General features: G+C 39.1%; 1 protein-coding gene across 2 annotated transcripts in view; it reads left to right on the top strand.

The window, feature by feature from the left end:
- Window positions 1–27,202, top strand: part of LOC140732153 (contactin-associated protein-like 2) — a 1,811,541-nt gene that overhangs the window by 1,552,562 nt on the left and 231,777 nt on the right. For both annotated transcript variants that reach the window (XM_073054373.1, XM_073054374.1), the window contains exon 16: window positions 2,753–2,923. In XM_073054373.1, coding sequence (XP_072910474.1) covers window positions 2,753–2,923 — 171 coding nt within the window. The remainder of the gene's footprint in view (window positions 1–2,752; window positions 2,924–27,202) is intronic.

Here is a 27,202-nt window from a genome sequence, read left to right as displayed (position 1 = left end):
GAAGACTTGTTTATTGTTGATGATCTGTCTCAAAGAGGTGTTAAAGGAAAGGCACTGAGGGCACTGGAGTGAGGAAGAATCAGTTCTGAAACTGTGATACAACTCACTGCAATTGCCAGAAGTCTGAAATAAAAGAAAATGCTAGAAATACTCAGCTGTTCTTAAGATGTCTGTGGAGAGAGAAGAACTGAGTTAACATGACGCAGTGATGACCTTTCAGCACAACTGGCCAATTCTCATATCAACTGGAAAATCTGAAACAGTTTATAACTGAAATATCTGAAATTGTCTGATTCATAAGTGAATCCCAAGGGCTTTATGTAGTGTTGCTGCTTGAGTTTTAGATTAGGCTTTGTAAGAAGAGTGACAATTACTTTATATAACATGCCAAATCCGCCTTATATGTCATTTGTTGTTGAGTTTCTTTCCCATCAGCCTACTGAAGGCCTCTTTCGATCTATGTGAATTTATTTGCAGGATTTTGTTTTTAAGGATGAGTATTTACTTCCCTCACATTTTACTTCACTTCCTTGTACTAAGATAGTTACTTTTACTCATTTTACAGTTGTTTTGTACTTTTCCACCCACCTGTGAAAAAAGTGATTTGGCTCACGTTCTAATTTTTATTATCATTTTCCTTCACATACACTGATTAGGCATGAATTGCTGAAAGATCAAATTTGCTGCAAAATTTAATATGTATTGTACTTAGAATTATTCGTGATCATTGTCTGTTGCTACTAGAAATACAACAGCCAAAACACTGCAAAAATATTGTTATTACAGCCTGTAAGTATTTCCATTTCTGATGCTGGAAACATGAAATAAAAAAGAAAATGCTGTAAGGGCTCAATGGGTCAGACAGCATCTGTGCAACGAGAAACGGTGTTAAAGCTAAAAGGACAGGTTTTACATTCAAGCATTGGAAGTGAAATTCCTTTTACACTAAGCTGCCTCACGTGCTCCATTTCCGCTGGCTCTAATTTTACTGCATCCACAAGATATACATTAGCTTCCCCTACCCCACACCCTATCCCAGCACCCCCCCCCCCCCCAGCACCCACCACCCTTATGGCTGCACTCTGGATCTCCTACCGGCTTGTTGAAATACTTGGCCTTCTCTGCTGGTGATTTTAGAATTAAATTATATTACTTTTACAAGAAATATGCAGAAATTTGATTTGACAGGGTTAACTTTTAGTCAATTCTCACATTTAGAGAGCTCCTGAAATATTATACTGATGTCATTTGCTTGCTAATGATATTCACTTCATATGCATAAGAGCGATTATTTTATTAATAGATTTCACTTTACCCACTGATGAGTTAATAATTCTCAAATATTTCCTTCATTTTCAAATTGGCAACTGTTCCTCCCTAAAAGGCCAATTGAAATTTAATCTGAGAAGAAACAGTTTAATTAGATTTTTCCAATTATTTTGACAACAGATTGGACTTTAGGTTGTTTAACTTCTTTTCATGTTTCTGTTCAGGGATTTTCCTGTTGTTAAAGCACTACTCAAAATACTTGCTTCTCCGACAATGACAAATGTGCATTCTGGAATGGGTATGTTAAACAGAGAGGGATGACTTCAGGGCTTGATTACATTAACGTGGAATTGTTGAAACAGTGGCATCATTACCAGATTAAGATCTGTAAAATGCACTAGAGTTGCTCCTGAAAAACCTCATCTTCATGAATCTAAGTCACTATTCATACCACTTTAGTGCGGTATTTTCAGTTGAAATGGATTACTTCAGTTAGCATTTTAGCAAAAAAAAAGTTTCCTAAATCGTTAAATAAATCCATTTTCTGATATATTAGAACAGATATATATTAGAATATATATCTGTACTACTCAGATATGTAAGTCAAATATGGCAGACAAGCAAATGTGTTAGCTTGCCTTGATTGGTTTGATGTTCATTTGTAACTTATATGTACGTACGTGGTTATGAGGGCTTTCCTTTGAGTTCCTTCTTCCACTGATAAATACTCTTCTGTCTTTGTTTATAAATGAATAATGATTAATTGGGCAAGTTTGCATAGGGAAACTGTAGATTTTTTTTAATGTGTTCAATTTTCTAATCCCTGTAATTATCATTCAAATTCCCCATTCCCTGCTATTTCTGTAAGTTCTAAGTTGGAGACTTAATTAAATTGATTACTGAAGAAATCCACTTGTGCACTTCCTTAAGTTTTACAATGTAAGTCTTTAAATCTCTTCCAAAACTTAATCCAATTAACACATAAATTTCTAGTGCTTAATTAAATTGTTTTAAGTAATTTCTGGAGCATGTCTGTTGTTCCAAGCAAAGACCTCTCCCTAAAATCTTCACTTCTAATGTTTTTGCACAGATCTTTGTGTGCTAATGTCATGGTAACACTACATGCTGCTGGTGTTGAAATGTATTAAACTGTGTCTATGTTTGAATCACCCGCCTTCTGAAACTTTTGCCGCCTTAGCCTCTAGTACTAATTCTATCCACCATCCACAGCAAAAAGAAGTTATTTATTATAAGTGGCAGCGTCCACATATACTTTGTTATGTAAATGATACAATCAATGATTAAGCAAGAGGTTAATTTCTCCTATGCAAGAAATGTTCTTTTTGTTTCATAAATGATGAGGTTTTTGGAAAGCTTTGACATTTTATCAATGCACCATCTGATCCATTGTTGTAACACTTATTACTTACGGCAACATGCAAATCAGTTAGGTCATTTCTATCTCTCCTTTTTCTCCAATTAGGAAACTATTGGAATGCTGCTTCATTCAATACCCCGTCCTCTTATCTTCACTTCTCAACTTTCCATGGAGAGACGAGTGCTGACATCTCATTTTACTTCAAGACCTCAGCACCATATGGAGTATTCCTCGAAAATCTGGGCAATACGGATTTCATAAGGCTTGAATTAAAATGTAAGTCGACCTGGAAAAGTGCAGTTGCACTTTTATATACATCAGTTATATTTAAATTTAAGTTAAATGCAAGGTATATTTATATTCAAATGATCTTATTATGATCTATCATTCATATTATTACATTTTTGAAAGTAAATAAACGTAGTAAAAAGCATATTTTTTGGTAAAGCAAACTGATATCCATATCGTGTCGAAGTCAGTACCTGGACCATAAGATAAGAAGGCATGGCATTAGAGAAATATATTGACATGGATTAAATATTGGTTACCACATTGAAGACAGAGTCAGATTGAAAGGTTTCTTTTGAGGCTGGAAGAATTTAACTAGGGCTCAAGATCAGTTTTTGACCCACAACAATTTACCATTTATGTTAATGACCTAAAAGGCATTCAGAGTATAAATTTGACAATAACACAAAAATAGGTTGGATGTGATGCTGCAAAAAGATATTTCAGTTCTGTTATACATTATACATAAGTTGAGTAAGGAAGCAAAACCTTGACAAATGCAGTTCCGTGTGAGGAAATATTGTGTCCTGTATTACAGTCAGAGGAAACAAATGGTAAACTAATATAAAAATGGTAAAAAATTTCAAATGAGTAGAGTACAGAGGGATCTAGCTCTTCTTGTTCACGAATCACAAAAAAATGTTAGCAGCTGTTACATAGCTTTGATCACATAATTCAGGAAAGGATACACTTACAATAGAGACTGCTGGAAAGAAATTCACTATGCTAACTTCTGGGATGAGATGGTTATCTAATCATAAGCATTTAAAAAGGATGGAATCGATATTTTTTGGAGTTAGAATAATGAAGGGAGATCAGGTGAACCATGTCACGCCCCCTTATGATATTTAAACAAGCAATATCCTCAGAGGGTGTGACAGGTTTGAGGTGTTTTCACTGATGGGAGATTATCAAACAAGGACTCGATTATATTTTGTAGTTCTAAAATATTAAATTAAATGAAAGGAAAAGATGGGAGTCCAAAATATGAGTCTAACTTTGTGTTTACATTAAGCATGGCCACACTTATCACATGGTGATGTGATGGCGTATGCAATTTACATATTTGTACATATAACACACAATGTATTATTTAAACAAACAATAATACTTAATCAAATCATACATTTACAATATTACTCAAATATTACTGAAATATTAAATACACAACACTCCTGCTTAGGTATGAGTTCCAACTCAATATAGAATACGTCTCAACTCTATACACTATATACGTTATAATACAACTACTATACAGATATCCACAGTGTAGTAAAGTTTAAATTGTACTTTTCAGGCCTAAAGATTTAATCACTGTGGAGGATAACGTCGTAACGACGTAATCACTCTTGTGGGATAACGTCGTTCCTGACAAGGGATGTCACTCTGCTTGGTAGATGAGACTTGTGGCTGTGAAACAGCCTCAGGTTCAGGGGCCTCCTTGATGGTGGTGGTAGGAGTTGACTCTGAGACTGCTGGAAGTCATTTTGACAGCTCTGGACATCTTTTTTCTCCTTTTCTTGGCTTTTCTCTTTGAATCCTTGCTTCTCTCCTGGCCCAACTTCTTTCCCTCTCTTTATCCTCCTCTTTTTCTTTCTCACATTCCTTCTCTCTTTCACACCTTTCTCATTCTCACTCATGTTATTTCTCTCTATCTGTCCTCTTCCTTTTCTTTTCCTTTTTCTTCTTTCTAGTATCTGTATCTTGATCTTAAGAAGGTGCATTTAGTTCATGGGAGTATATTCTTATTAATCCTTCTATTGATCCCTTTATGATCTGATCGCTCAGTTTCATCATCCTAACATCATCTGTCGAATCCTCTGTTTTCGTATCTCCATTGATTCCTTTCTTTTTGGCCTTCCATTCATCCAGCTGGGCTTTGGTCCCTGCATCTACTTTTGCAAATGGCTTTTTGTCTCCCATTGGAAGTTCATGCAATAACCTTAATGTATTCAGAGTAGATTCTGGCTCTTTGTACTTACACAAGCCACGTGCTTGCAATTTTCCTGGAGCTCTTTGAACTCTCTTCCAATTTAAAACCAAGCCATATTTCATGAATAACTGCCTGAATAACATATCAGAAGCTTTCTCAGATATATTGCCTACAAAAGCTGTTGGAGTTGGACCACTGCATTCATTATATTCATGATCCAATAAGCTTTCTAACCAGAGACAGACTTGTTTACCCTGTGTTAGGCAATGGTCAGGGTGTACAGCATGAAGACAGTTGTGACATCATCCAGACCTTTTCTTATTTCACTTTCAGTTGACTCTCTTGCAGGGAATTGCCCCATGCAATTGTTGGGTGGATTTCTATTTAAGTTGTAATTTTCTCAGCCAATCACAGCCCCACAATGCTGGCCCTCTTGTATTTTTTTTTAACCACATACATTCCCAATGTGGCTTTTTGGTTGTTGTATTTCCCTGTTACAAATGTCATTCCTATAGGAGTTATCTTTGCTCCAATACTATCTCTAAACTGGATATCTGCAGGCTTCATTTCAGCACCTTTGAAATGCCATTCAGACTCATTTTGTGGATTGACCAAAACAGCTGAACCAGTATCCAATTCCATTTTAATGAATTTGCCACTTACTTCTGGTGTAAGCCACATTGCTGGTCTATTATTAGTTTTTACATTGTAGATCTCAAGGTTAGCCGGTTCTGTATCACTGTCACCACTATCTGATTTTTCATCAATAGCATGCAATTAGTGCACTTTTTGAAACTGCAGTTTGATTTTTATCGTTATCTGTTCCCTGTGTGGTTCATTTATTTTTGACTGCCCAACATGCTCTTTGTTTGTGTCATACTTTCTTGAACTTTTTGCAAGTTTTGCCTTTAAACCTGCATTGATCTGGTGTGTGTGAGCTCCTGCCACAATGGGATCACAGCTTGTTCCACCAGACTCTATTCTGTATATGTGTTGCAATTTTGTTCATAGTCACTTTCATTTCTGATTACAACTCAATTGTGGCTCTGTCTGCTGTTTCCATTGATACAGCTGTTTCAACTGCTCTTTTAAATGTTCATGCTTCAGTTAGGAGCTGATTTTGAATACTTTTTTGTAAGATTCCTGAAAGTAAACAATCTCTCAATGCATCACTAAGCCAATTACCAAACTGACTTTTCTGAGACAACTTCATCAATTCAGCCATGTACACTGAAATGGACTCCCCTTCTTTTTGATTCTGCTATGAAACCTAAAGCATTCTGCAGTCAAGAAAGTTTGTTGTTCTAAATGTTCCTGCATTACTTTCAGCAAAGCTCATTTCAACTGGTTTGGTTGGAGCAGTTAAATTTCAAAGCAAAATGTATGCCCTTAAATCTAATACACTCAGCAATATTGGTACTTGTTTTCCATTGGCTATTTAATTTGCTTCAAAATACTGCTCAATCCATTCAGTATACAATATCCAGTAATCTGCTGTGTCAATCTTTCTGATGTAGCCAGCCATTTCTGCTCCTATTTTTATTTATGATTATTATCACCCAGTACACATTATTTATGAAACCTTGAGTTTGTCTCCTACTGCTTTTTTTTAAACTCATCCATTTCCTTCTTCCCCTTCAGAACAGAAACGTGCTGTACTGTTTTTTTTACTTGGCCATTTCTTGCTCCATATTTTTTAACAAGAATGTCTTGCTGTGCTTCAACAGGTCGTCTCGGGTTCACTTAAAATTTCTACTGTTAGGTTTTGCAATTCTAAAACATTAAACTTGTCAAATGGAAAAGATGGGAGTCCGAAATGTGACTCTAACTTCATGTTTACTTTAAAGGAGATGCGCACTTATCACCTGGTGCTGTGATAACATACACCATTTATGTACTTGTACATATAACCTGCAATGATTATTTAAATGAACAATAATATTTAATCATACAATATATTTACATTTTATTCAAATATTACTGAAATACTAAATACACAGCAGACTCAAGGTATGGAACCTGGCTAAGATCAATGTGCAAAAGACACTTGTAGCAGAGTATGATGATGCTCAGGAATTCTCCACCACTGTGGGTGAGGAAGGAGGATCACTGAAGGTATTTGAATTGGAGATATCTATTTTTTAAGATCAGGGAGCTAAGGGCTGTGAGAAACTCCACTGAAGAGGATTTAAGCCTTGGATAGATCAATCATGATCATTTTGAATGACAGGGCAGGTATGAGGATTAAGTAGTCCATTCCTGCTTCTATTTTCTTGTGTTCCTTTGTCATGCTACATCATTGAAACACTTCTGCGTAATCAAGCAATAAAGTTGCTAATACAAAATGGCATTTGATTGTGACCAGTGGTGTGGCATCACCTCGATCAGCTAATCTGCCACCACTCATCTGCCTACTATGTGCCACGTGATAACTAATACTAGAAAGAGCGTAACTCATATTCGGAGATGTATTATGGAAACAGCAGCATAACTCAACACTTTCTGTTCCATATCATTGTCAGACTAAAGTCACAAAATTGCAGAGTAACAACATCATTCAAAGCTTTAGTTGGATACTATCAGGATCCATTTTGAATCAGAGTGACAGAAGAGATGTTGCTTTATCAGTTTGTAGTCTCTTACCTGAGGCACATTATGAAAATGTTGCTTTTTGCATATCCCAGTTTGCCCGGGTCAAGAAGAAAGTTGTCAGATGCTGAGATTATTCATGCGCCTTTTTTTTATATAAGTATCTGTCTTCCTAGAAAAACTATTAATTTTTACATATGCTGGTTAGTCAATATCACCAATGAACATCAAAATCCTCAGAAACAAAATTAATTCTCCTGAACTTTTGCTTTTTTTTAATATGTTCACAGAATATATTTAATTAAGAGCAATTTGAATTTATTTTATTTCTTTTCCCTTCAGGATATTTCATTAGGAATAGCATATGTTGTAAAAATCACCATGCTTAGTAAAGTTAAAATTTTGGAATGCAACAGAAATTTTTGATGTATCAATTAACATTTTGTTAACAATTCTTAATTTCTTGAAAGAAGGGTTGCCCAACTAAAACAGAGATGAGAGGGTTATGATCTCCAGATTACCTCAGATGCCATGTGCTAGCAAGGTCAGAAACTGAAGAATAAAACAGTTACATTTGTGTCTGAAGAGCTGGTGCAGGGGCAAGGATTCAGGTTCTTGGACAATTAATATCTCTTCTGGGGTAGAGGTGCCCTGCGCTTCAACGAGAGAGGGACAAATATATTTGCAGGGAATTTTATGAGGGCACACGAGAAGCTTTAAACTAGATAAGCCATGGGTGAGACTCCAAGAAAATTATGGGATTATGCAGTGAGAGCAATGATCAGGATAGCTAGGGACACAGTGAAGGCAGGGAAAAGAAACCTCAGTTAAGTTGCATTTATTTCAATGTACAAGGTTTAACAAATAAGGCACACAAGCTCAGAGCATGGATTGGCTCTGAAGACCAGGATGTTATATCCATAGCAGAAATATTCTGGCAGCTCAATAATCCAGAATACAGGTGTTAAAGATGTGACAAATGTGAGAAGGGGGCATTCCTTTTTTGATAAGGAAGACATGATGTCAGTACATGGAAATGACATTCTTAGAGATGAGGTCATGTGGATGGAACTCAGAAACAAGAAGGGCAGGACCACTCTAATGCAGCTGTATTAGATACCCCCCTCCCCCCCCCCCCCCCCCCATAGTCAGTGGGAACTTGAGAAGCAAATCGATAGGGAAATTGATCATAGTTGTAAGAATAATAGGGTTGTAGAAGTGGGAGATTTTAATTTCCCCAGTATTGACTGGGCCCCCCCAGAGAGCTAAGGACTGGGACAGAGTGGAATTTCTGAAATGTGTCCACGAAAGTTTTCCAAGTCTAGATATAGTGGGCACCACCTGGGAGGGTGCAATACTGGACCTACTCTTAGAGAACAAGGTGGGGCAGGTCACTGGAAAGCAGTCAGAGAGCACTTTGGCTCTTGTAACTGTAATTATGTAAGTATTAAGATAGAGATGGTAAAGGATAGGTCAAATCCAGAAGTTAGGGTCAGGTGAACCTGGTTGAAGGGAAATGAACAAAAGGCACTTGGTGTTGTTTAGAAAGCATTTGGACAGTTACTTAAATAGGAAAGGCACAGAAGGATAAGGGCCTAATGCAGTTAGTATGGAAGGAATCATAGCTGGCGTCGATTGAGATGGGCCAGAAGTGCCAAAGACTGTGCTGCACAATTCTTAATTCTATGAGTCGTTCATAGTCTGTAATGCAAAGTTGAACTCATAATCAGATTTTGTTTAGACCTAAGACATAGGAGCAGAATTAGGCCTTTTGGCCCATTGAGTCTGCTCTGCCATTCAATCATGGCTGATCCATTCTCCCCCTCCTCAGCCCCACTTCCCAGTCTTCTCACCATAACCCCTGATGCCATGTCCAGTCAAAAATCTGTCAAGCTCTGACACCCAATGACCTGGCCTCCACAGCTGCCTGTGGTAACAAATTTCACAAATTTACCACCCTTTGGTTAAAGAAATTCCTCCACATCTCTGTTTTAAATAGATGTCCGTCTATCCTGAAGCTGTATTCTCTAATCCTAGATTCCCCCACCATGGGAAACATTTGTTCCACATCAACTCTGTCTATGCCTTTCAAAATTCAAAAGGTTTCAGTAAGATCCCGTCTCCCATCCTTCTGAGTTCCAGTGAGTACAGTCCCAGAGCTATCAAATGTTCCACACAGGATAACTTTGAACATCTCTGAAACGTCTCCAATCCCAGCACATCTTTTCTTAAATGAGGGGCCCAAAACTGTTCACAGTACTCAAGGTGAGGCCTCACCAGTGCCTTATAAAACCTCAGCATCACATCCCTACTCTTGTATTCTAGACCTCTTGAAATGAATGCTAACATGGCACTTACCTTCTTCACCACCAACTCTACCTGCAAGTTAAGCTTTAGGGTGTTCTGCGTAAGGACTCCCAAGTCCCTTTGCATCTCAGATTTTTGCATTTTCTCCCCATTTAGAAAATTGTCTGCACATGTATTTCTATGACCAAAATGCATTTTCCAACATTGTATTTCATTTGTCACTCACTCATCCATTCTCCTAATCTGTCTAAGTTCTTATGCACCCTACCTGTTAACTGAACACTACCTGCCCCTCTATCAATTTTCGTATTATCTGCAAACTTGGCAACAAAGCCATCTATTCCATCATCTAAATCATTGATATACAGTATAAAAATCAGTCCCAACACTGACCCCTGTGGAACACCAATTCACTGGCAGTCAACTAGAAAATGACCCTTTTATTCCCACTTGCTGCCTCCTACCAATCAGCCAATGCTCTAACTGTGCCAGTAACTTTTACCTAATACCATGGGCATAAACTTAGCAAGCAGCCTCATGTGTGGCACCTTGTCAAAGGCCTTCTGAAAGTCCAAATATACAACATCCTGTGTATTTGCTTTAGCTATCCAACTTGTAATCTCCTCAAAGAATTCCAACAGGTTTGTCAGGCAAGATTTTCCCTTAAGGAAGCGATGCTGAATTTGTCCTATCTTGTCCTGTGTCACCAAGTACTCCATAACCTCATCCTTAACAATCGACTCCAACAGCTTCCCAAACTCAAGGTCAGGCTATCAGGTCTATAATTCCCTTTCTGCTGCCTTCCTCCTTTCTAAAAGAGTGGGATGAAATTTGCAATTTTCCAGTCCTCTGGCACCATTCCAGAGTCCAATGATTTTTGAAAAATCATTACTAATGCCTCCACAATCTCTGCCAATGCCTCTTTCTGAAGCCGAGGGTGCAGTTCATCTGGCCTGGGTGATTTGTGTACCCTTAGGTCTTACAGCTTTTTAAACACCTTCTTCCTTGTAAGAGTAACTGAACTCACTTCTCTTCCCTTACACTCTTTAACATCTGACACACTGCTGTTGTCTTCCAGTGGCAACTGATGCAAAATGCTCATTTAATTCATCTGCCCTCTTCTTGTTCCCATTATTATTTCTCTGGCCTCATTTTCTAGCGGTCTTATATCCACTCTCATCTCCCTTTTTTGTAACATACTTGATAAAGATTTTACTATCCACTTTGATATTGTTTGCTAGCTTGTTTTCATATTTCATACTTTCCCTCCTAACGATTATTTTAGTTGCTCTCTGTAGGTTTTTAAAAGCTTCCGGATTCTCTGTCTTCCCATTAACTTTTGCTTTGTTGTATGCATTCTCTTTTGCTTTTACATTAGCATTAACTTCCCTTGACAGCCACAGTTGTACTATTTGGCCATTTAATAATTTCCTTGTTTTTGGAATACATCTATCCTGCACCTTCCTCATTTTTCCAAGAAACTCACACCATTGCTGTTCTGCTGTCATCCCTGCCAGAATCTCCTTCCAATTTACTTTGGCTGACTCCTCTTTCATACCACTGTAATTTCCTTTACTCCACTGAAATATTGCTATGTCAGACTTTATTTTCTCCCTATCAAATTTCAAGATGAATTCAATCATATTGTGATCACTGCCTCCTTAAGGTTCTTTGACCTTCAGCTCCCTAATCACCTCCAGTTCATTACATAACAGTCAATCCAGTATAGCTGATCCCCTCATAGGCTCAACAACAAACTGCTCTAATACTCTCTGTCATCTTAAAGGCATTCAACAAACTCACTCTTTTGAAATGCATTTCCAACCTGATTTTCCCAATCGACCTGCATGTTGGAATCTCCCATGACTATCATAACATCATCTTTTTGACATCTTCTCTATTTCCTGTTGTAATCTGTGGTCCACATCCCAGCTACAGTTGTGAGGCCTGTATATAACTGCCATCGTGGTCCTTTTACCCTTGCAGTTTCTTAACTCAGCCCACAAGGATTCAACATTGTCCGATCCCATGTCACATCTTTCTATTGATTTGATGTCATTCTTTCCCAGCTGTGCCAGCCCCTCTACTGACCTTCCTATCCCTCCAATGCAACGTGTAACCTTGGACGTTCAGCTCTCAACTACAACCATCCTTCAACCACAATTTAGTGATGACCACAATCTCATATCTGACAATCTGTAATAGTGCAATACAATCATCCAGCATATTTCTGATATTCTGTGCATTGAGATATAACAGTTTTGGTGCTGTATTTGCTACCCTTTTTGATTTTGTTAGTGCACTGATTCTACTAATACAGTGACACTCACCCTGCTGGCTGCAATTATGTCCTATCATCTGCCTGCCCTTCCTGACAGTCTGACTGCACGCTTTCTTTAGTTTTTTTACCGTCTGTCCTATCCTGAGTCCCTTCACTCCAGTTCCCACCCCCCTGCCAAATTAGTTTAAACCCTCCCCAACAGCTCTAACAGACTTGCCCATGAGAATATTGGTTCCCCTTGGGGTCAGTTGCAACCTGTCACTTTTGTCATACGTCCCCCAGTAGAGATCCCAATGATCCAAGAACCTGAAGCCCTGCCCCCTGCACCAGTTTCTCGGCCATGTATTAATTTGCCAAATCATCCTGTTTCTACCCTGTCTTGCGCATGGCACAGGCAGCAATCCAGAAATTACTACCCTAGAGGTCCTGCTTCTCAGCTTTCTGCCTAGCTCTCTAAATTCTCTCTTCAGGACCTCTTTGCTTTTCCTTCTTATGTCATTCATCCCAATATGTACCAAGATATCTGACTGCTTTTTAATAAATAATACAGCCAGCTCAAGCAGCCAACTACTTCTTGTAATGTTGTGTTCATATCATTTCTTGTGATATTTTAAAATCTATTGCCATTGCCCTTCTGTTTGTTTGGGTCTAACTATCATAGAAAAATGTTTGCTTTACAGATTAATATGAGCAAAGTTCTATTAAAGGATAGTTATTACTTAATCCAGGTCTCTTGACAATATAAAGAGCACTCTCTGAACTGTTTTTCCCTAAAAGTTAGAATTGAGATTAATTTATAAATGTAAGTCTATTTCCTCCTTCTTTGCATACTGTTGAAAAGATAATATATATGACTGATCCTCAGCCCCTGCTACATTTTGGAAAATCGATGCTGCCCCTTGCTTGGCAGCTTATCCACCTAACTGAGAAATAGAAGCCCAGTTGTGTCAAACAAGTCAGATTTCTGAAGCATAAAGAGGTTTCTTGAGGTGGCAGCATTTAATAGACATTAATGTTTGCCATACTCAGGCCTTATTACTTGAACGTTATTGCTGAAGATGAACATTCCTTATTATTGGAGTTAAATAATGAAAAATGTCACTTAAAAAGCTTCATGGCAATCATTTTGTGGATGAAGGATATAGTTTATCATTTTATATAGTCATCCACAATCAATTAGAATTGTGTTAAATAGTTTCAATGCAGCTAATGTAGTCATAATTTAAAGTTAAAGACAAAAAATTATTAGATATCACAAGATTGTTATTGATCTTTAATAACTGTACTATTATATCAATGCAACAAGCACTTTAGACAGAGGTCCAACACGTTTTAGTATGTACAATGTATATTAATCCTAATCGTCACCACACACGCATATAGAGCTTAAATGAAGAATAATATACTACAGTGCAGTTGGTTCATTTCACGCATAAGCCATTGTACCGAAACTTTAATGAATCATAAATGTCATTTAAACTTCAGGACGAGAATATCTCCGATAGAAATTAATTTACAACATGCACATTGTTCACTACTCCCAGTTTATTCGTCCATTTTATTCATCCTTGACTTAATTGGTTTAATGACATTATAATTATTGACAGAAACATAGTGTCAGCATTGTAAGAGAATTAGTTGAGTTACTTTGAGAAACAATTTGCAGTTTATTGTTTGGAATTTCTGACAGAAATATATTATGAATACATTAAAACTGGAATGGTCATACTTTGAGCTGTTCTATGCCCTACCGCTTTTCTAGTAACTGTTATTTTAACAATATAGCTAAGTTTTAAAATGGTTCTAGAGGCAATGATATTAAGCATCAAATTTCCCTGTGGATTTTGTAACTAATAAGCAATTATTTAGTCTTATTTACAAATTAAATATAAATTTTGTTTATATTACTCAGCTTTGTGGGATACTATTCCCACATTGTGTTTGAGTGTCATCAATGCATATTCTTGGAACAAATTTCAAAGCAAATTTATTCTCAAAGTACTTATATGTCAACATATGCAGCCCTGGGATTTATTTTCTTGCAGGCACATTCTATAAATCTATAATAGAATACTAACCATAATAGAGTCAACTTGGGCGTTCAACCAGTGTGCAAAACACAACACAAAAATAACACATAAATAAATAAGCAACAGATATCGAGAACATGAGATGAAGAATCTTTGAAAGTGCGTCCATAGGTTGTGGAAACATTTCAATGATGGGGCAAGTGAGGTTAAGTGAAGTTACCCCTTTGGCTCAAGAGTCTGATGGTTGAGGGGTAATAACTGTACCTGAAATTGGTGGTGTGGGTCCTGAGGCTCCTGTACCTTCTTCCTGATGGCAGCAGTGAGAACAGCGCACGTCCTGGGCAAAAGGCATCCCTGATGATCAATGCTGCTTTCCTGTGACAACATTTTGTGTAGGTGTGCTCAGTGATGGGGAGGGCTTTACCCGTGATGGACCCGGCTGTCTCCAATACATGGTTGTAGGATTTTCTGTTCAAGGGCATTGGTGTTTCCATACTAGGCGGGAATGTAGCCAGTCAGTATACTCTGCACAACACATCAATGAAACTGTCAGAACCACCACAAAGCTACAGCACATAGATAAATCAGAGGTCTGCTTAAATGTTCAAGGTAATCAGGCAGCAAGAACTGTGAGAGTGGATTGCCATATTGAAGCAGATTATCAGAAATTACTGTTTCAGTCAAGCTGCATAATCCCAGATGTTGAAATTTTTTTTTAAATTCTTGTTTTATGATTACACAAAGCAGTATTGCTTTCCAATGAATTTCATCATACTCTAATTTTCTCTCCCTGAGCAAATTGAGCTCTAAGGTACATAAATTTGTTTCCAAGCAACTGATGCTATTCAACCTGAGCAAGAACATAATACGTGCCTATCCAATTCAGGAATTTTCACAACTGTCATACTCTCCAGATAACATAAACTGAATTGCAATTGCTCTTATTTTAAGAGATTTTTGTTTGTAGTGCAGCTTTGGATTTGTGTTATGTCTGCATTTGGCAGATTAGTGACCTCAGTTATTTAATAGATCTGAACACAGAATGCCAAATGCTAATATTTTATTTTACTGTAGAATTCACCTCCCTCATTAGAATGCTCCTCTGATCCTATCTGATTCTCTAGACAGATGGCTATTTGGATGATTTTGGTTGACTACCGTTTATTGAAGATGCTCATCTGTCAGAAGCTTTTGCATTCTACAAAGACAAAAACTATTTTATGTTAATAAATTATGTTTATTGAGGAAAATGATTTTTTGACAATCTGCTGCACATTGCAATTGGGTCAAATTCAGTGCATGTACTCAATAAATGGCCAATCTATTAGTATAATATCAAATTCACTTAATTATTGTGCAAGGCTGAAATCATCCAATAATCCCATATGAATCTGATATTGATTATAGTTGACATCTCTTATCATACTACTTCAATGTAAAAGCTCAAAATACTCATATATATCATAATGCAAAAAGGAATCCAGCACCTGAAAATCATAAGCTAGCAGAGTTCCCTGTTATTTTATGGGATGATAATGATTTTGCTGCATGATCTTACTTTCCTGAGCTTCTGCTTCGCCATTGTATTATTAGAATGGAGGCAGAAAGGGAATTCCATTCAACCAGTGATCCCATAATTGGATGGGCTGCGCAGCAGAGAAATGATTAGTAACCAATGAGTAATGGGAACTGACACAATAAAATAGAGCCAGTTAGAATTGCAGAAGAAAAGTTGTTTTTTTTAATGCCATAAGCATTTTGTCTATTAAATTAAAAAGATGATTTGATAATGATAGCTGCACTGAACTTATTTATTTTAATTCTAAGAGATACAGCACAGAACAGGCCCTACTGGCCCAATGAGCCATATGAACCAGCAACCCAGCAATTTAAGGCAAGCCTAATCAAAGATAATTTACAATAACCTACTAACCAGTATGTCTTTGGATTGTGGGAGGTAGCTGAAACACCTGAAGGAAACCCACGTATTCATGAGGATGTACAAACCCCTTACAGACTACATCAGAAATGAACTCCAAACTCTGACATCCCAAGCCATAATAATGTTGCATTAACCACTGAGGCTTTAGGAATAAGCAGGATCAATATTGTTCTGTTACTTGCAATGGAAAATAAGTTAATTGACATAAATTAGTGGGGGATTAAAATTCCCACCTCCTGGCATGTGGAATATGGAGATCCTACATTTCATAATTAGTATGGGCATGTATAGAAGTTTAATCTGTGTTATGGTAATAAGATAAAGGGGCCTGATTCCAAACATACTCATTCACCAAGTTAGCTCTGGAGTCCTCTTCTAAGCAAGATTTCCTCAAGGGAAAATCTTGTGTGACAAATCTGTTGGAATTCTTTGAAGAGATAACAAGCAGGATAGACAAAGGAGAATTGGAAGATGTTGTGCAATTGGATTTTCAGAAGGCCTTTGACATAGTGCCACACATGAGGTTGCTTAACAAGTTAAGAGTCCATGGTATTACAGGAAAGCTGCTAACATGGATAAAGCAGTGGCTGATTGGCATGAAGCAAAGAAAGGGAATAAAGGGAGCCTTTTCTGGTTGGCTGCCAAACACTAGTGGTGTTCCACAGGGGTCTGTGTTGGGACCGTTTCTTTTACATCATATGTCAATGACTTTGATGACTTAGAATTGATGGCTTTGTTGCAAAGTTTGTAGGCAATATGAAATAGGTGAAGGGGCAAGTAGTTTTGAGGAAGTAGAGAGGCAACAGAAGGACTTACACAGATGAGGATGAGCAAAGTAGCAGCAGATGGAATACAGTGTCGGCAAGTGTATGGTCTTGGTAGAAGAAATGAAAGATATCACTCTGAGATGCAAAGGGACTTGGGAGTCCTTGTGCAGGGTTCTCTAAAGGCTAATTTGCAGGTTGAGTAGGTGATGAGGAAGACAAATGCAATGTTAGCAATCATTTCAAGAGGACTGGATATAAAAGCAAGGATATAATGTTGAGACTTTATAAAGCATTGGGAGGCCTCATTTGGAGTATTATGAGTAGTGTTGGGCCCCTTATCTAAGAAAAGATGTGCTGACACTGGAGAGAGTTCGAAGGCATTCATGAAAATGATTTCAGTATTGAATGGCTTGTCATATGAAGAGCGTTTGATGGCCCTGGGCCTGTATTCACTGGAATTCAGAAGAAAGGGGATGACCTATTTGAAACCTTTCTAATGTTGAATGACCTCAATAGAATAGATGTAAAGAGGATGTTTCCTATGTTGGGAGATTGTAAGATTAGAGGACACAGCCTCAGAATAGAGTGGTGTCCTTTTAGAATGGAGATGAGGTGGGATTTCTTTAGCCAGAAAGTGGTGAATCTGTGGAATTCTTTGCCACAGGCAGTGTGGAAGCCAAACCTTTATGTATATTTAAGGCAGAGCTTGATAGATTCTCCACTGGTCAGGACATGAAGGTATACGGGGAGAAGGCAGGAGAATGGGGCTGAGAGGGAAAATTGGATCAGCCACGATGAAACAGCAGAGCAGACTTGATGGGCCAAATGGCCTAATTTTGTTCCTATATCATAGGGCCTTATGGTTTAATAACAGTGGCTTCTAGTGATACCAAGAGATTATGCCATTAGTTGAAGTCATTGCGTGCATGCATTAGAAAATATCATTCTAACAGCTGTTCACAATTGATGTTCATGATCTACTGTCTACTTCCCATTAGGTTCACTTAGCCATCTACTTCAAAAAACCAGCAGGAAATGTATAATTTCAGAAGATAAATTCATTTTCAAATTAAATGAGTTTAATAGGTTTTCAGGAAAAATGTATTTCAATGATTGGAATCTAAGTGCTATGTATATCTTTTTAAACTTTCAAAAAATACTCAACAACTAAACAAACAAGAAGTTCACATTTATATGTCAATTTGCCTCCAGCTTTTCCCTGAACTGTGAGCATAAATCTCTGAAAATATTTATGCTGCTCTGCAGACTGGATAATACAAAATAGTGCATCAGAAGCATGCATGAGAAGTACTGAATGGAGAAGAGGTGCTTGGTTACATCAGTATTTATGCAATGCTCATTTAATATCAGAAATGGATTGTTTATCCATGATTGTGTCAGCTGTGCCACGATTGGGTCAGCTGTGATTCGACTTGCATGCTAGTACACATACAAAATGCTGGATGAGCTCAGCAGATCAAGCAGCATCCATGGAAAGGAATAAACAGTTGATGTTTCAGGCTGAGACCTTTCATATGGACTGGAAAGAAAGGGGGAAGAAGACAGAATAAGAAGGTGGGAGGAGAGGAAGGAGTACAAGCTAGAAGGTGACAGGTGGGTAGGGGAGATGGAATGAAGTGAGAAGTGAGGAGGTGATAGGTAGGAAAGGTAAAGGACTAAAGAAGAAGGAATCTGTTAGGAGAGAAGAGTGGACCATGGGAGAAAGGGAAGGAGAAGAGACACAATGGGGAGGTGTTAGGCAGGTCAGGTGAGGAGAAGAGAAGTGGTAAGAGGGGAGCTAGAGCGGGGAAAAATTACCAGAAGTGTTGCTCCTCCAACCTGAGAGTAGCTTCATTATGGCAGCAGAGGAGGCCAAGGATCAATATGTCAGAATGGGAATGGGGATCGGAATTAAAATGCTTGACCACCTGGAAATCCTGTTTGTTGCCGATGGAGTGAAGGTGCTCAATAAAGCTTTCCTCCAATCTGTCAGGTCTCACTGACACAAAGCATCAGATACTGGAGACATAGGTGAAGTGTTACCTAACTTGGACGGACTGTTTGGGGCCCTGAATTGCGGTGAGAGCAAAGATGGATGGGCAGGAGTAACACTTCTGCTTGCAGGGATGAGTGCCAGGAAGGAGAGTAGAGGGGAGGAGTAAACGAACAATGAAATCATGGAGAGAGTGATTTTTTGTGGAAAGCAGAGAGAGACAGGGTAGGTAAAGATATGTTTGTTAGTAGGATCCCATTGAAGATTGTGGAAGTTTTAGAGCTGCTGGATGCAAAATGCTATAATGGGCTACATGATGAAGTCGAGACAGCATTGCATCCTTTCCTGATGAACTTAACACATTCTATACACATTTTGAACGGTATGTCACCACCCACCTTGACAGCCTCCAATGCAACCTTTGCAGAAGTTAGATCAGTCTTCTGGAGAGTGAACCTATGGAAAGCATTTGGTCAGGATGCTGGCCCTGGTCATGTCCTTAGATCAGCTCACACAAATCAGCTTGTGCTGGTATTTGCAGACATGTCTTATACTCCCTGCTTCAATCTGAGGTTTCACTTGCTTTAAGAAGACCACAATCACCCCTGTACCCAAGAAAGACCAAGTAATGTGCTTTGATAATTATCACCTAATGGCTCTGATGTCCAACATCGTGAAGTGTTTCAAGATGCCTATCACGGCATTGTGGCATGCAAAATCTCCAGCATCCCCATCAACATTGATTCACTGCAACTTGTCTCTATTAAAATTTTTCTGTAGCAGATGCTTTCTCCTTGGTCATACACTCACCTCTGGATTAAAGATACCTACATTAGACTATTGTTTATTGACCGCATAACCACCATCATTACTACCTTATAATTCCAAGTAAACTTACGTCCAAACACCTAGATCTAGGACTTCACACCTCTCTTTTCAAATGGATGCAGACCAGCAAACCAAAATCAGTAAGAATATGTTGCAACACCTCCAACATAATTATCTTTAACACAGCCACCTCACAAGGCTGCACGCTCAGCTGCCCACTCGACTCCCTGTACACTCATGATTGAGTAGTCAGTTCCTGCTCTAAGTCCATCCACAAGTTTGTGTCAAACTTGTCCATCCACAAGTTCAAGTTCGGATATGGCCCAAGTGCGGAGTGAGAGACACTGAAGCAGGTCGATAGTTCAGAGACTTTAATGAAAACAGTGTTAAAAGGAAAAGAAAACAATAAACGCTAGGCCAAACAGGGAAAATGAAGCCTATACTGTAGGTGAAAAGAACAACTAAATATTGAACAAATACCGCTAGCCTTCAGAGTCAGTTGACTCGACAGTCCAATTTCTCAGGCAAGGCCAAATGCAAACATGCAGCAAAGCATTGCTGTGCTGTGTCCAAGTCTCAACAAGCACTACAATGACAAGTATGAAGTTAAGTACTAGATAGATAGATAGATAGATAGATACTTTATTCATCCCCATGGGGAAATTCAACTTTTTTTCCAATGTCCCATACACTTGTTGTAGCAAAACTAATTACATACAATACTTAACTCAGTAAAAAATATGATATGCATCTAAATCACTATCTCAAAAAGCATTAATAATAGCTTTTAAAAGGTTCTTAAGTCCTGGCGGTTGAATTGTAAAGCCTAATGGCATTGGGGAGTATTGACCTCTTCATCCTGTCTGAGGAGCATTGCATCGATAGTAACCTGTCGCTGAAACTGCTTCTCTGTCTCTGGATGGTGCTATGTAGAGGATGTTCAGAGTTTTCCATAATTGACCGTAGCCTACTCAGCGCCCTTTGCTCAGCTACCGATGTTAAACTCTCCAGTACTTTGCCCACGACAGAGTCCGCCTTCCTTATCAGCTTATTAAGACGTGAGGCGTCCCTCTTCTTAATGCTTCCTCCCCAACACGCCACCACAAAGAAGAGGGCGCTCTCCACAATTGACCTATAGAACATCTTCAGCATCTCACTACAGACATTGAATGACGCCAACCTTCTAAGGAAGTACAGTCGACTCTGTGCTATCACAATGAAATAATAATTAGTTGACACATGCATACTCACAGGTGCAATTGCCGTATCTACTGCGCTGCCGAATCTGTGGTTGTGACAGTTTGCTGATGACACCACAGTAGTGGGCTGTATCTCAGATACTGAAACAGAGTACAGGAAGGAGGTAGAGAGCCAAGTGGCATGGTGTTATGACAGTAATCTTTCCTCAGTGACGTTCATTGGTCATTGATTTCAGGAAGAGTGGGAGCTGTGGAGTACCAGTGCTGAGACTGAGAGCTTCAAGTTCCAGGGAGTGAATTTCACCAATAGTTTGTTCTGGTCCAACCACATAGATGCCACAGCCAAGAAACCTCACTTCCTCTCATTCTAATGAAAATTGGCACGGTTGCTATGACTGTAAGAAAACTGCAGAAAATTTTGGACTCAACACAACTCAGCACACCTTGGAAACCAGCCTTCCTTCCGTGGACTCTATCTATACTTTATGTATTTATTTATTTAGCAATATAGCCTGGAGTGGGCCCTTGCGGCCCTTCAAGCTCTGCCGCCCCAGCAACCCCACAACCCCAATTAACCCTAACCTAATCACGGGATAACTTGCAGTGACCAATTAACCTACCCAGTATGTCTTAGGATTGTGGGAGGAATCCGGGGCACTGGGGAAAACCCACACATTCCACACGGAGGACATTCAGAGGCTCCTTACAGAACAGATCCAGAAGTGAATTCCGAACTCCAGAATGTCCCAAGCTTCAATGGCATTGTGCTAACCACTACGCTGCATGGCATTTCCTTCTCACCACCTCAGTAAAGCAGCCAGCATATCAAAGACTCCACTCACCCTGGGCATTGTTTCTTCTACCCCCTCCCATTGGGTGGAAGATATACGAGCCTGAAAGCACATACCATCAGGCTCAAGGATTTCTTCTATCCTAATGTAAGAACACTAAACAGTTCCACAGCATGATAAGATGGGCTCTTGACTTACAATTTACCTCATTGCAACTTTGCACCCCAGTGTCTACAAGCATTTGCACTCCCTCTGTAACTGTAGCATTTTATTCTGTATGCTGCTATTGTTTTACCATATACTAGCTCAATGTACCGTTGTAATTAAATCCTCAGCATGGACAGTATCCAACACAAGTTTTTCTCTCTACCTCAGTACATATGGCAACAGTAAACCTATTTATCGGTAATCCATACAATGCCATATATTGCTCGCTGCTGCAGGAGAAGCCTCCCCACAAGGCTTGCAAATAGAACTATATCAACATTTTTACCAAGCTTTCTAAAAGAGCAAGGCCTCTGCTTTTCCAGCTGTCCTGCCTATATCACTGAGTAGCTAATGTCCTCTTAAGTTTTATAGAATGTTTTAGCTGCAATGAGATTATATTTGACAAGCTGTGATTTGGGCAATGTTTGTTTACCAAAAGAAATTGCAGTATTGACAACTATTCAGTTAGGCCCCAGATGTGATATTGAAGAGAGGAGGAAGCCATGCCACCAGAAGAGTGAAAGAGACAAGTCCAGGATGAAAGGCTCTGCCAATGCGAACACGTCCACAATACTCCTCCCACAGCAAACTCTTCTTGTATGTGCTTCTAACTGAGAAATTATACTTGTGGAGACTTCAAGAAGAGATGATCACTGTCTGCCATATTCTGCAACTTTGATCACTGCACCAGGCTTTACTTGGTCCACTCTGTTGATGGTTGTAAAGGAAAGCAGAGGGTTCAAAGGAGATTCATGAAAATGATCCAGGATTGAAAGGTGTACCATCTGAGGAGTGTTTGATGGTCCTGGCCCTGTATTCACTGGAATTCAGAAGAATGATGAAACCTATTAACTGCTGAAAAGCCTCGATAGAGTAGATTTGAAGAGGATATTTCTGATGGTGGGGGAGTCTAAGACCAGAGGAACATCCATTTAAAGTGGTTATGAAGAGAAATTTCTTTGGCCAGACAGTGGTGAATCTGTGGAATTTGTCACCACAGGTGGCTGTGGAGGCCAACTCCTTGGGTATATTTAAGTCAAAAGTGGATAGATTCTTGATTAGTCAGGACATAAAGGGATATGGGGAGAAGGCAGGACATTGAGGCTGAGAGGAAAATGGATCAGCTATGATGACATGGCAGAGCTGACTCAATAGGCCAAATGGCCTAATTTTGGTCCTGTACCTTATAGTCTATGGTCTAAAAGAACCAGTCACCTTCAATATTTTCACCAAAGAGCATAGTGAGAAGGTTGTAAAAACAATAACAAATTGTCAAAATATGCAGCTTACTGACTTGCTGCAAAGTCAACAGCAGCTCTCTACACAAAGAGAGATCTTCCTATTTGAAGAGAGAGTAGCAGCTGGTGAATATTCTGGAGACTGGTGAAGTGGCCTAGAGTTCCACCACAACATAAAGCAGCAGAACAATTGGAGGCTTTTCACTCTCATTCCTGAAACATCTGTGATGACACAAAACATTTCAACGCTCAGTGGCAGGCCACCCTGAGAGCTTGTATGATACTGTTTAACTGGTACCACACGAGATCCTGCAGTTGCTGGACACCAGCATTTTGTGTGTGTGAGACTGTTTTACTGGTGCTGTTTATTTTTCAGACACTGCTAGCTGCTTGGACATAAGAGCTAATCCATGTGACAGGAAAATAAATTACAACAAGAGATAGTAGAGGCATGTAAAAAGGGCAATGTTATGATTGTACTGGGAGATTTCAATATGCAGGTAGATTAGGAAAATCAGGTTGGTGCTAGATCCTAAGAGAAGGAATTTGTAGAATGCCTACAAGATGGCTTTTTAGAGTAGCTTGTGGTTGATCCCAGTAGGGAAAGGCCTGGCCTGATGAAGGGTCTCGGCCCAGAACGTTGAATGTTTACTCTTCCATAGATGCTGCCTGGCCTGCTGAGTTCCTCCAGCATTTTGTGCGTGATCAGGGTATAGGCAAGTCTGGATTGGCTGTTGTATAATGAACATGATTTGATTAGAGTGATTAAAGTAGAGTATCCCTTAGAAGGCAGTGATTATAATATGATATAATGTACCCTGCAGTTTGCGAAGGAGAAGATAAAGTCAGATGTATAAGTATTATAGTGGAGTAAAGGGAATTACAGAGACATGAAAGGAGAGCTGTCCAAAGTTAATTGGAAGGGGACTGCAGCAGGGATGACTGCAGAACGACAATGTCTGGAGTTTCTGGGGGCAATTCAGAACATGCAGAATGGATACATCCCTAACACGAATAAAAATTCTAGAAAGAGGATGAAGCAACTGTGACTGACAAAGGAAGTTAAAGACAGAGAGTGAATAATATAGCAAACAATTGTGGAAAGTTAGAGGATTAAGAAACTTTTAAAAAAAACAACAGAAAGCAACTAAAAATCCATAAGGAGAGAAGACATGGAAGATGAAGGTAAGCTAGCCAATAATATAAAAGAGAATACCAAAAGTTTTTTCACATATATATAAAGGGTAAAAGGAAGGCAAGAGTAGATAGCAAACCACTGGAAAATGATGCTGCCAAGTTAGTAATGGGGGAACAAAGAAATACTGGATGATCTTAATAAGTATTTTGCATTAGTCTTCACTGTGGAAGACACTAGCAATATGTCAGAGTGTCAGGGGGCAGAAGGAAGTGTAGTAGCTATTACTAAGAAGAAGGTGCTTGGGAAGCTGAAATATCTGAAAATAAACAAGTCACCTGAACCAAATGAATTACAGACAGGGTTCTGAATGAGGTTGCTGAAGAGATCGTGGAGGCATTATTAATGATCTTTCAAGAATCACTAGATTCTGGTATGATTCTGAAAGACTAGAAAATTGCAAATGTCGTCCCCCTCTTTTGGAAGAGGGGGAAGCAGAGGAAATGAAATTAGAGACCAGTTAGGCTGATATCAGTGGTTGGGAAGCTATTGGAGTTCACTATTAAGGATGAGTTGTCAGGGTTCTTGGAGGTACATGAAAAAGTAGTCCAAAGTCAACATGGTTCCCTTTAAGGGGAACTCTTGCCTGACAAATCTGTTGGAATTCCTTGAGCATACAACAAGCATGATAAACAAAGAAAGTCATTGGATGTTGCTTACTTGGATTTCCAGAATGCCTTTGACAGATGCTGCACATGATGCTGCTTAACAAGATAAGAGCCCATGGTATTACAGAAAAGATTTTTAGCTTGGATAGAAGATTAGCTGACAAGCAGGAAGCAAAGAATCAGAATGGGGGGGGGGGGCTATTCTTGTTGGCTCCCAGTAACTAGTGTTGTCAATGATTTGAATGATGGACTTGATAGCTTTGTGGCTAAGTTTGCAGACAATATGAAGATTGGTAGAGGGGCAGGTAGCGTTGAAGAAGCAGGGAGTCTGTCAAAGGATTTTGACAGATTGGGAGAATGGTCAAAGAGGAAACAGATGGAATATAGTGTAGGGAAGTGTATGGTTATGCACTTTTCTAAACGGAGAAAATTTAAACATCAGAGGTGCAAAGGGACTTGGGAGTCCTTGTGCCGGATTCACTACAGATGAACTTGCGGGCAGAGTTAGTGGTAAGGAAGGCAAAAGCAATGTTAGAGGATGTAATGCTGAGGCTTTATAGGGCATTCGTCAAACAACCCTTGGCATATTGTGAGCAGCTTTGGGCCCATTATCTAAGAAAAGATATACTGGCATTGGATAGGGTCTGGAGGAGGTTCATGAGAATGCTTCCAGGAATGAAACGGTTAATATATGAGGAGTGTTTGATGGCTTTCTGTTCTCGCTGGAGATTTGAAGAATGAGGGGGAATCTCAATGAAACATTGAATATTGAAAGGCATGGATCCAGTGGATGTGGGCAGAATGTTTCCTATAGTGGGTGAGCCTAGGACCAGAGGGCACAGCCTCAGAATAGAGAAATGTCCATTTTGAAAAAAGGTAAGGAGGAATTTCTTTAGCCAGTGGGTAATTAATCTGTGGAATTCTTTACCACAGACGTCTGTGGAGGTCAGGTCATTCAGTATATTTAAAGCAGAGGTTAATAGGTTCTTCATTAGTCAGGGCATCGATGGTTAGGAAGAAAAGGCAGGAGATTGGGATTGAGAGGGATAATAAATCTGCCATGTTGAAATGGCAGAGTAGACTCAATAGGACGAATGGCCTAATTCTGCTCCTAAGTCTTCTGGTCTTATGCTGGAAAATCTATTGTTTATTTTAAATCTGACGGATTTTCATAACTCATTGATATGAGGCATTGATGGGGCTCAGATTTATCAAAATCTCATTGAATATCAGGGCAGGACATTCGTCTATGACCAGTATATTCATCTGGAGACATAGCGCTCAAAATCAATGGCAATGGCCTTAATAGGGCCTTGTATGGTTACAACATGACTTCTACTGACATACTTAAAACAAGCACTGTAACTTTGCTTACGACAAATGATGAACAAGATTATCATTTTCCTAGTAGTATTAAGATCAGATATCTAAGTTATTCCCCCCACACTACTCCACACTTTTCATTCCTCCCTTCTCTCTTTATTTTCTTCCATCCTCCTCTGGTTCTCCCATTCTTCTCCATTTTCCCGGTACTGCATCATTTATCTTTGTCTGCCTCCATTTCCTGATCACCCACTAAATACACGGTTCACCAGCTGGCTCTTCTGCCTCTGCACCACCGTCTTCCCACCACCAGTGTCTAACAGGTTGCGATCACAAGAAAAATATCCAAGGCAATCACTCACAGATAGACTGCACACTGCCTTTGTGCATCGACTCCAACGCCTTTCAGCAGCAAGCAACACCATGGCCCGCACCGTCCAGCTCCTCTGCCAATGAGCAACTTGCAGATGGGGCAGACCTGCAGTACTGGAAGCTCTTAACGGCCAGAATTGCATGACAATGGTGAAAAAGACAATAATATCTTTGGATGGGTCCAGTGAGACCGCTCTGTCTTAAGCACACAACCTTCTTACTGGAATTATTTGAAATCCATCGACAGAAGTAGCATGGATCCTAGATTAACTCCTCTTCTTGTTCCACTTCCCTATTTTGCTTCTCTAATTTCAAAATTATCACAGCACAGACCTAACAAAAGAAATTCAGTCAATGGGCAGGAAAACATCAGGTTGGCCAGTCCAATGCTGCCAGTTTCATACTCTGCTGAACTTAAAATAGTTAAAAGATCCAGATGTGCACTCTAGTGTCCTGTGCTACAGCATGATCTTTTATTAATGCAACAAATAAAATTTAAACAAAAAATAATTCTTCAATGTATGGGCTTTTTTATGCAGTTTTTCTTCGATGGTTTACTGTTTAAAAAATCACCACTAATCGCTTTTGATTTCTGAAAAATAATTTCTTATTTTTTTCTTCACTTTCCCATGGCATCTATTGTTAGTTTAATCCCATTCACAAT

The sequence above is a fragment of the Hemitrygon akajei genome, chromosome 8 (genome assembly GCF_048418815.1).
Source record: "Hemitrygon akajei chromosome 8, sHemAka1.3, whole genome shotgun sequence".
Lineage (NCBI taxonomy): Eukaryota > Metazoa > Chordata > Chondrichthyes > Myliobatiformes > Dasyatidae > Hemitrygon > Hemitrygon akajei.
The sequence above is the reverse complement of the archived record's forward strand: the minus strand, read 5'-3'. Positions and strand labels throughout refer to the sequence as shown.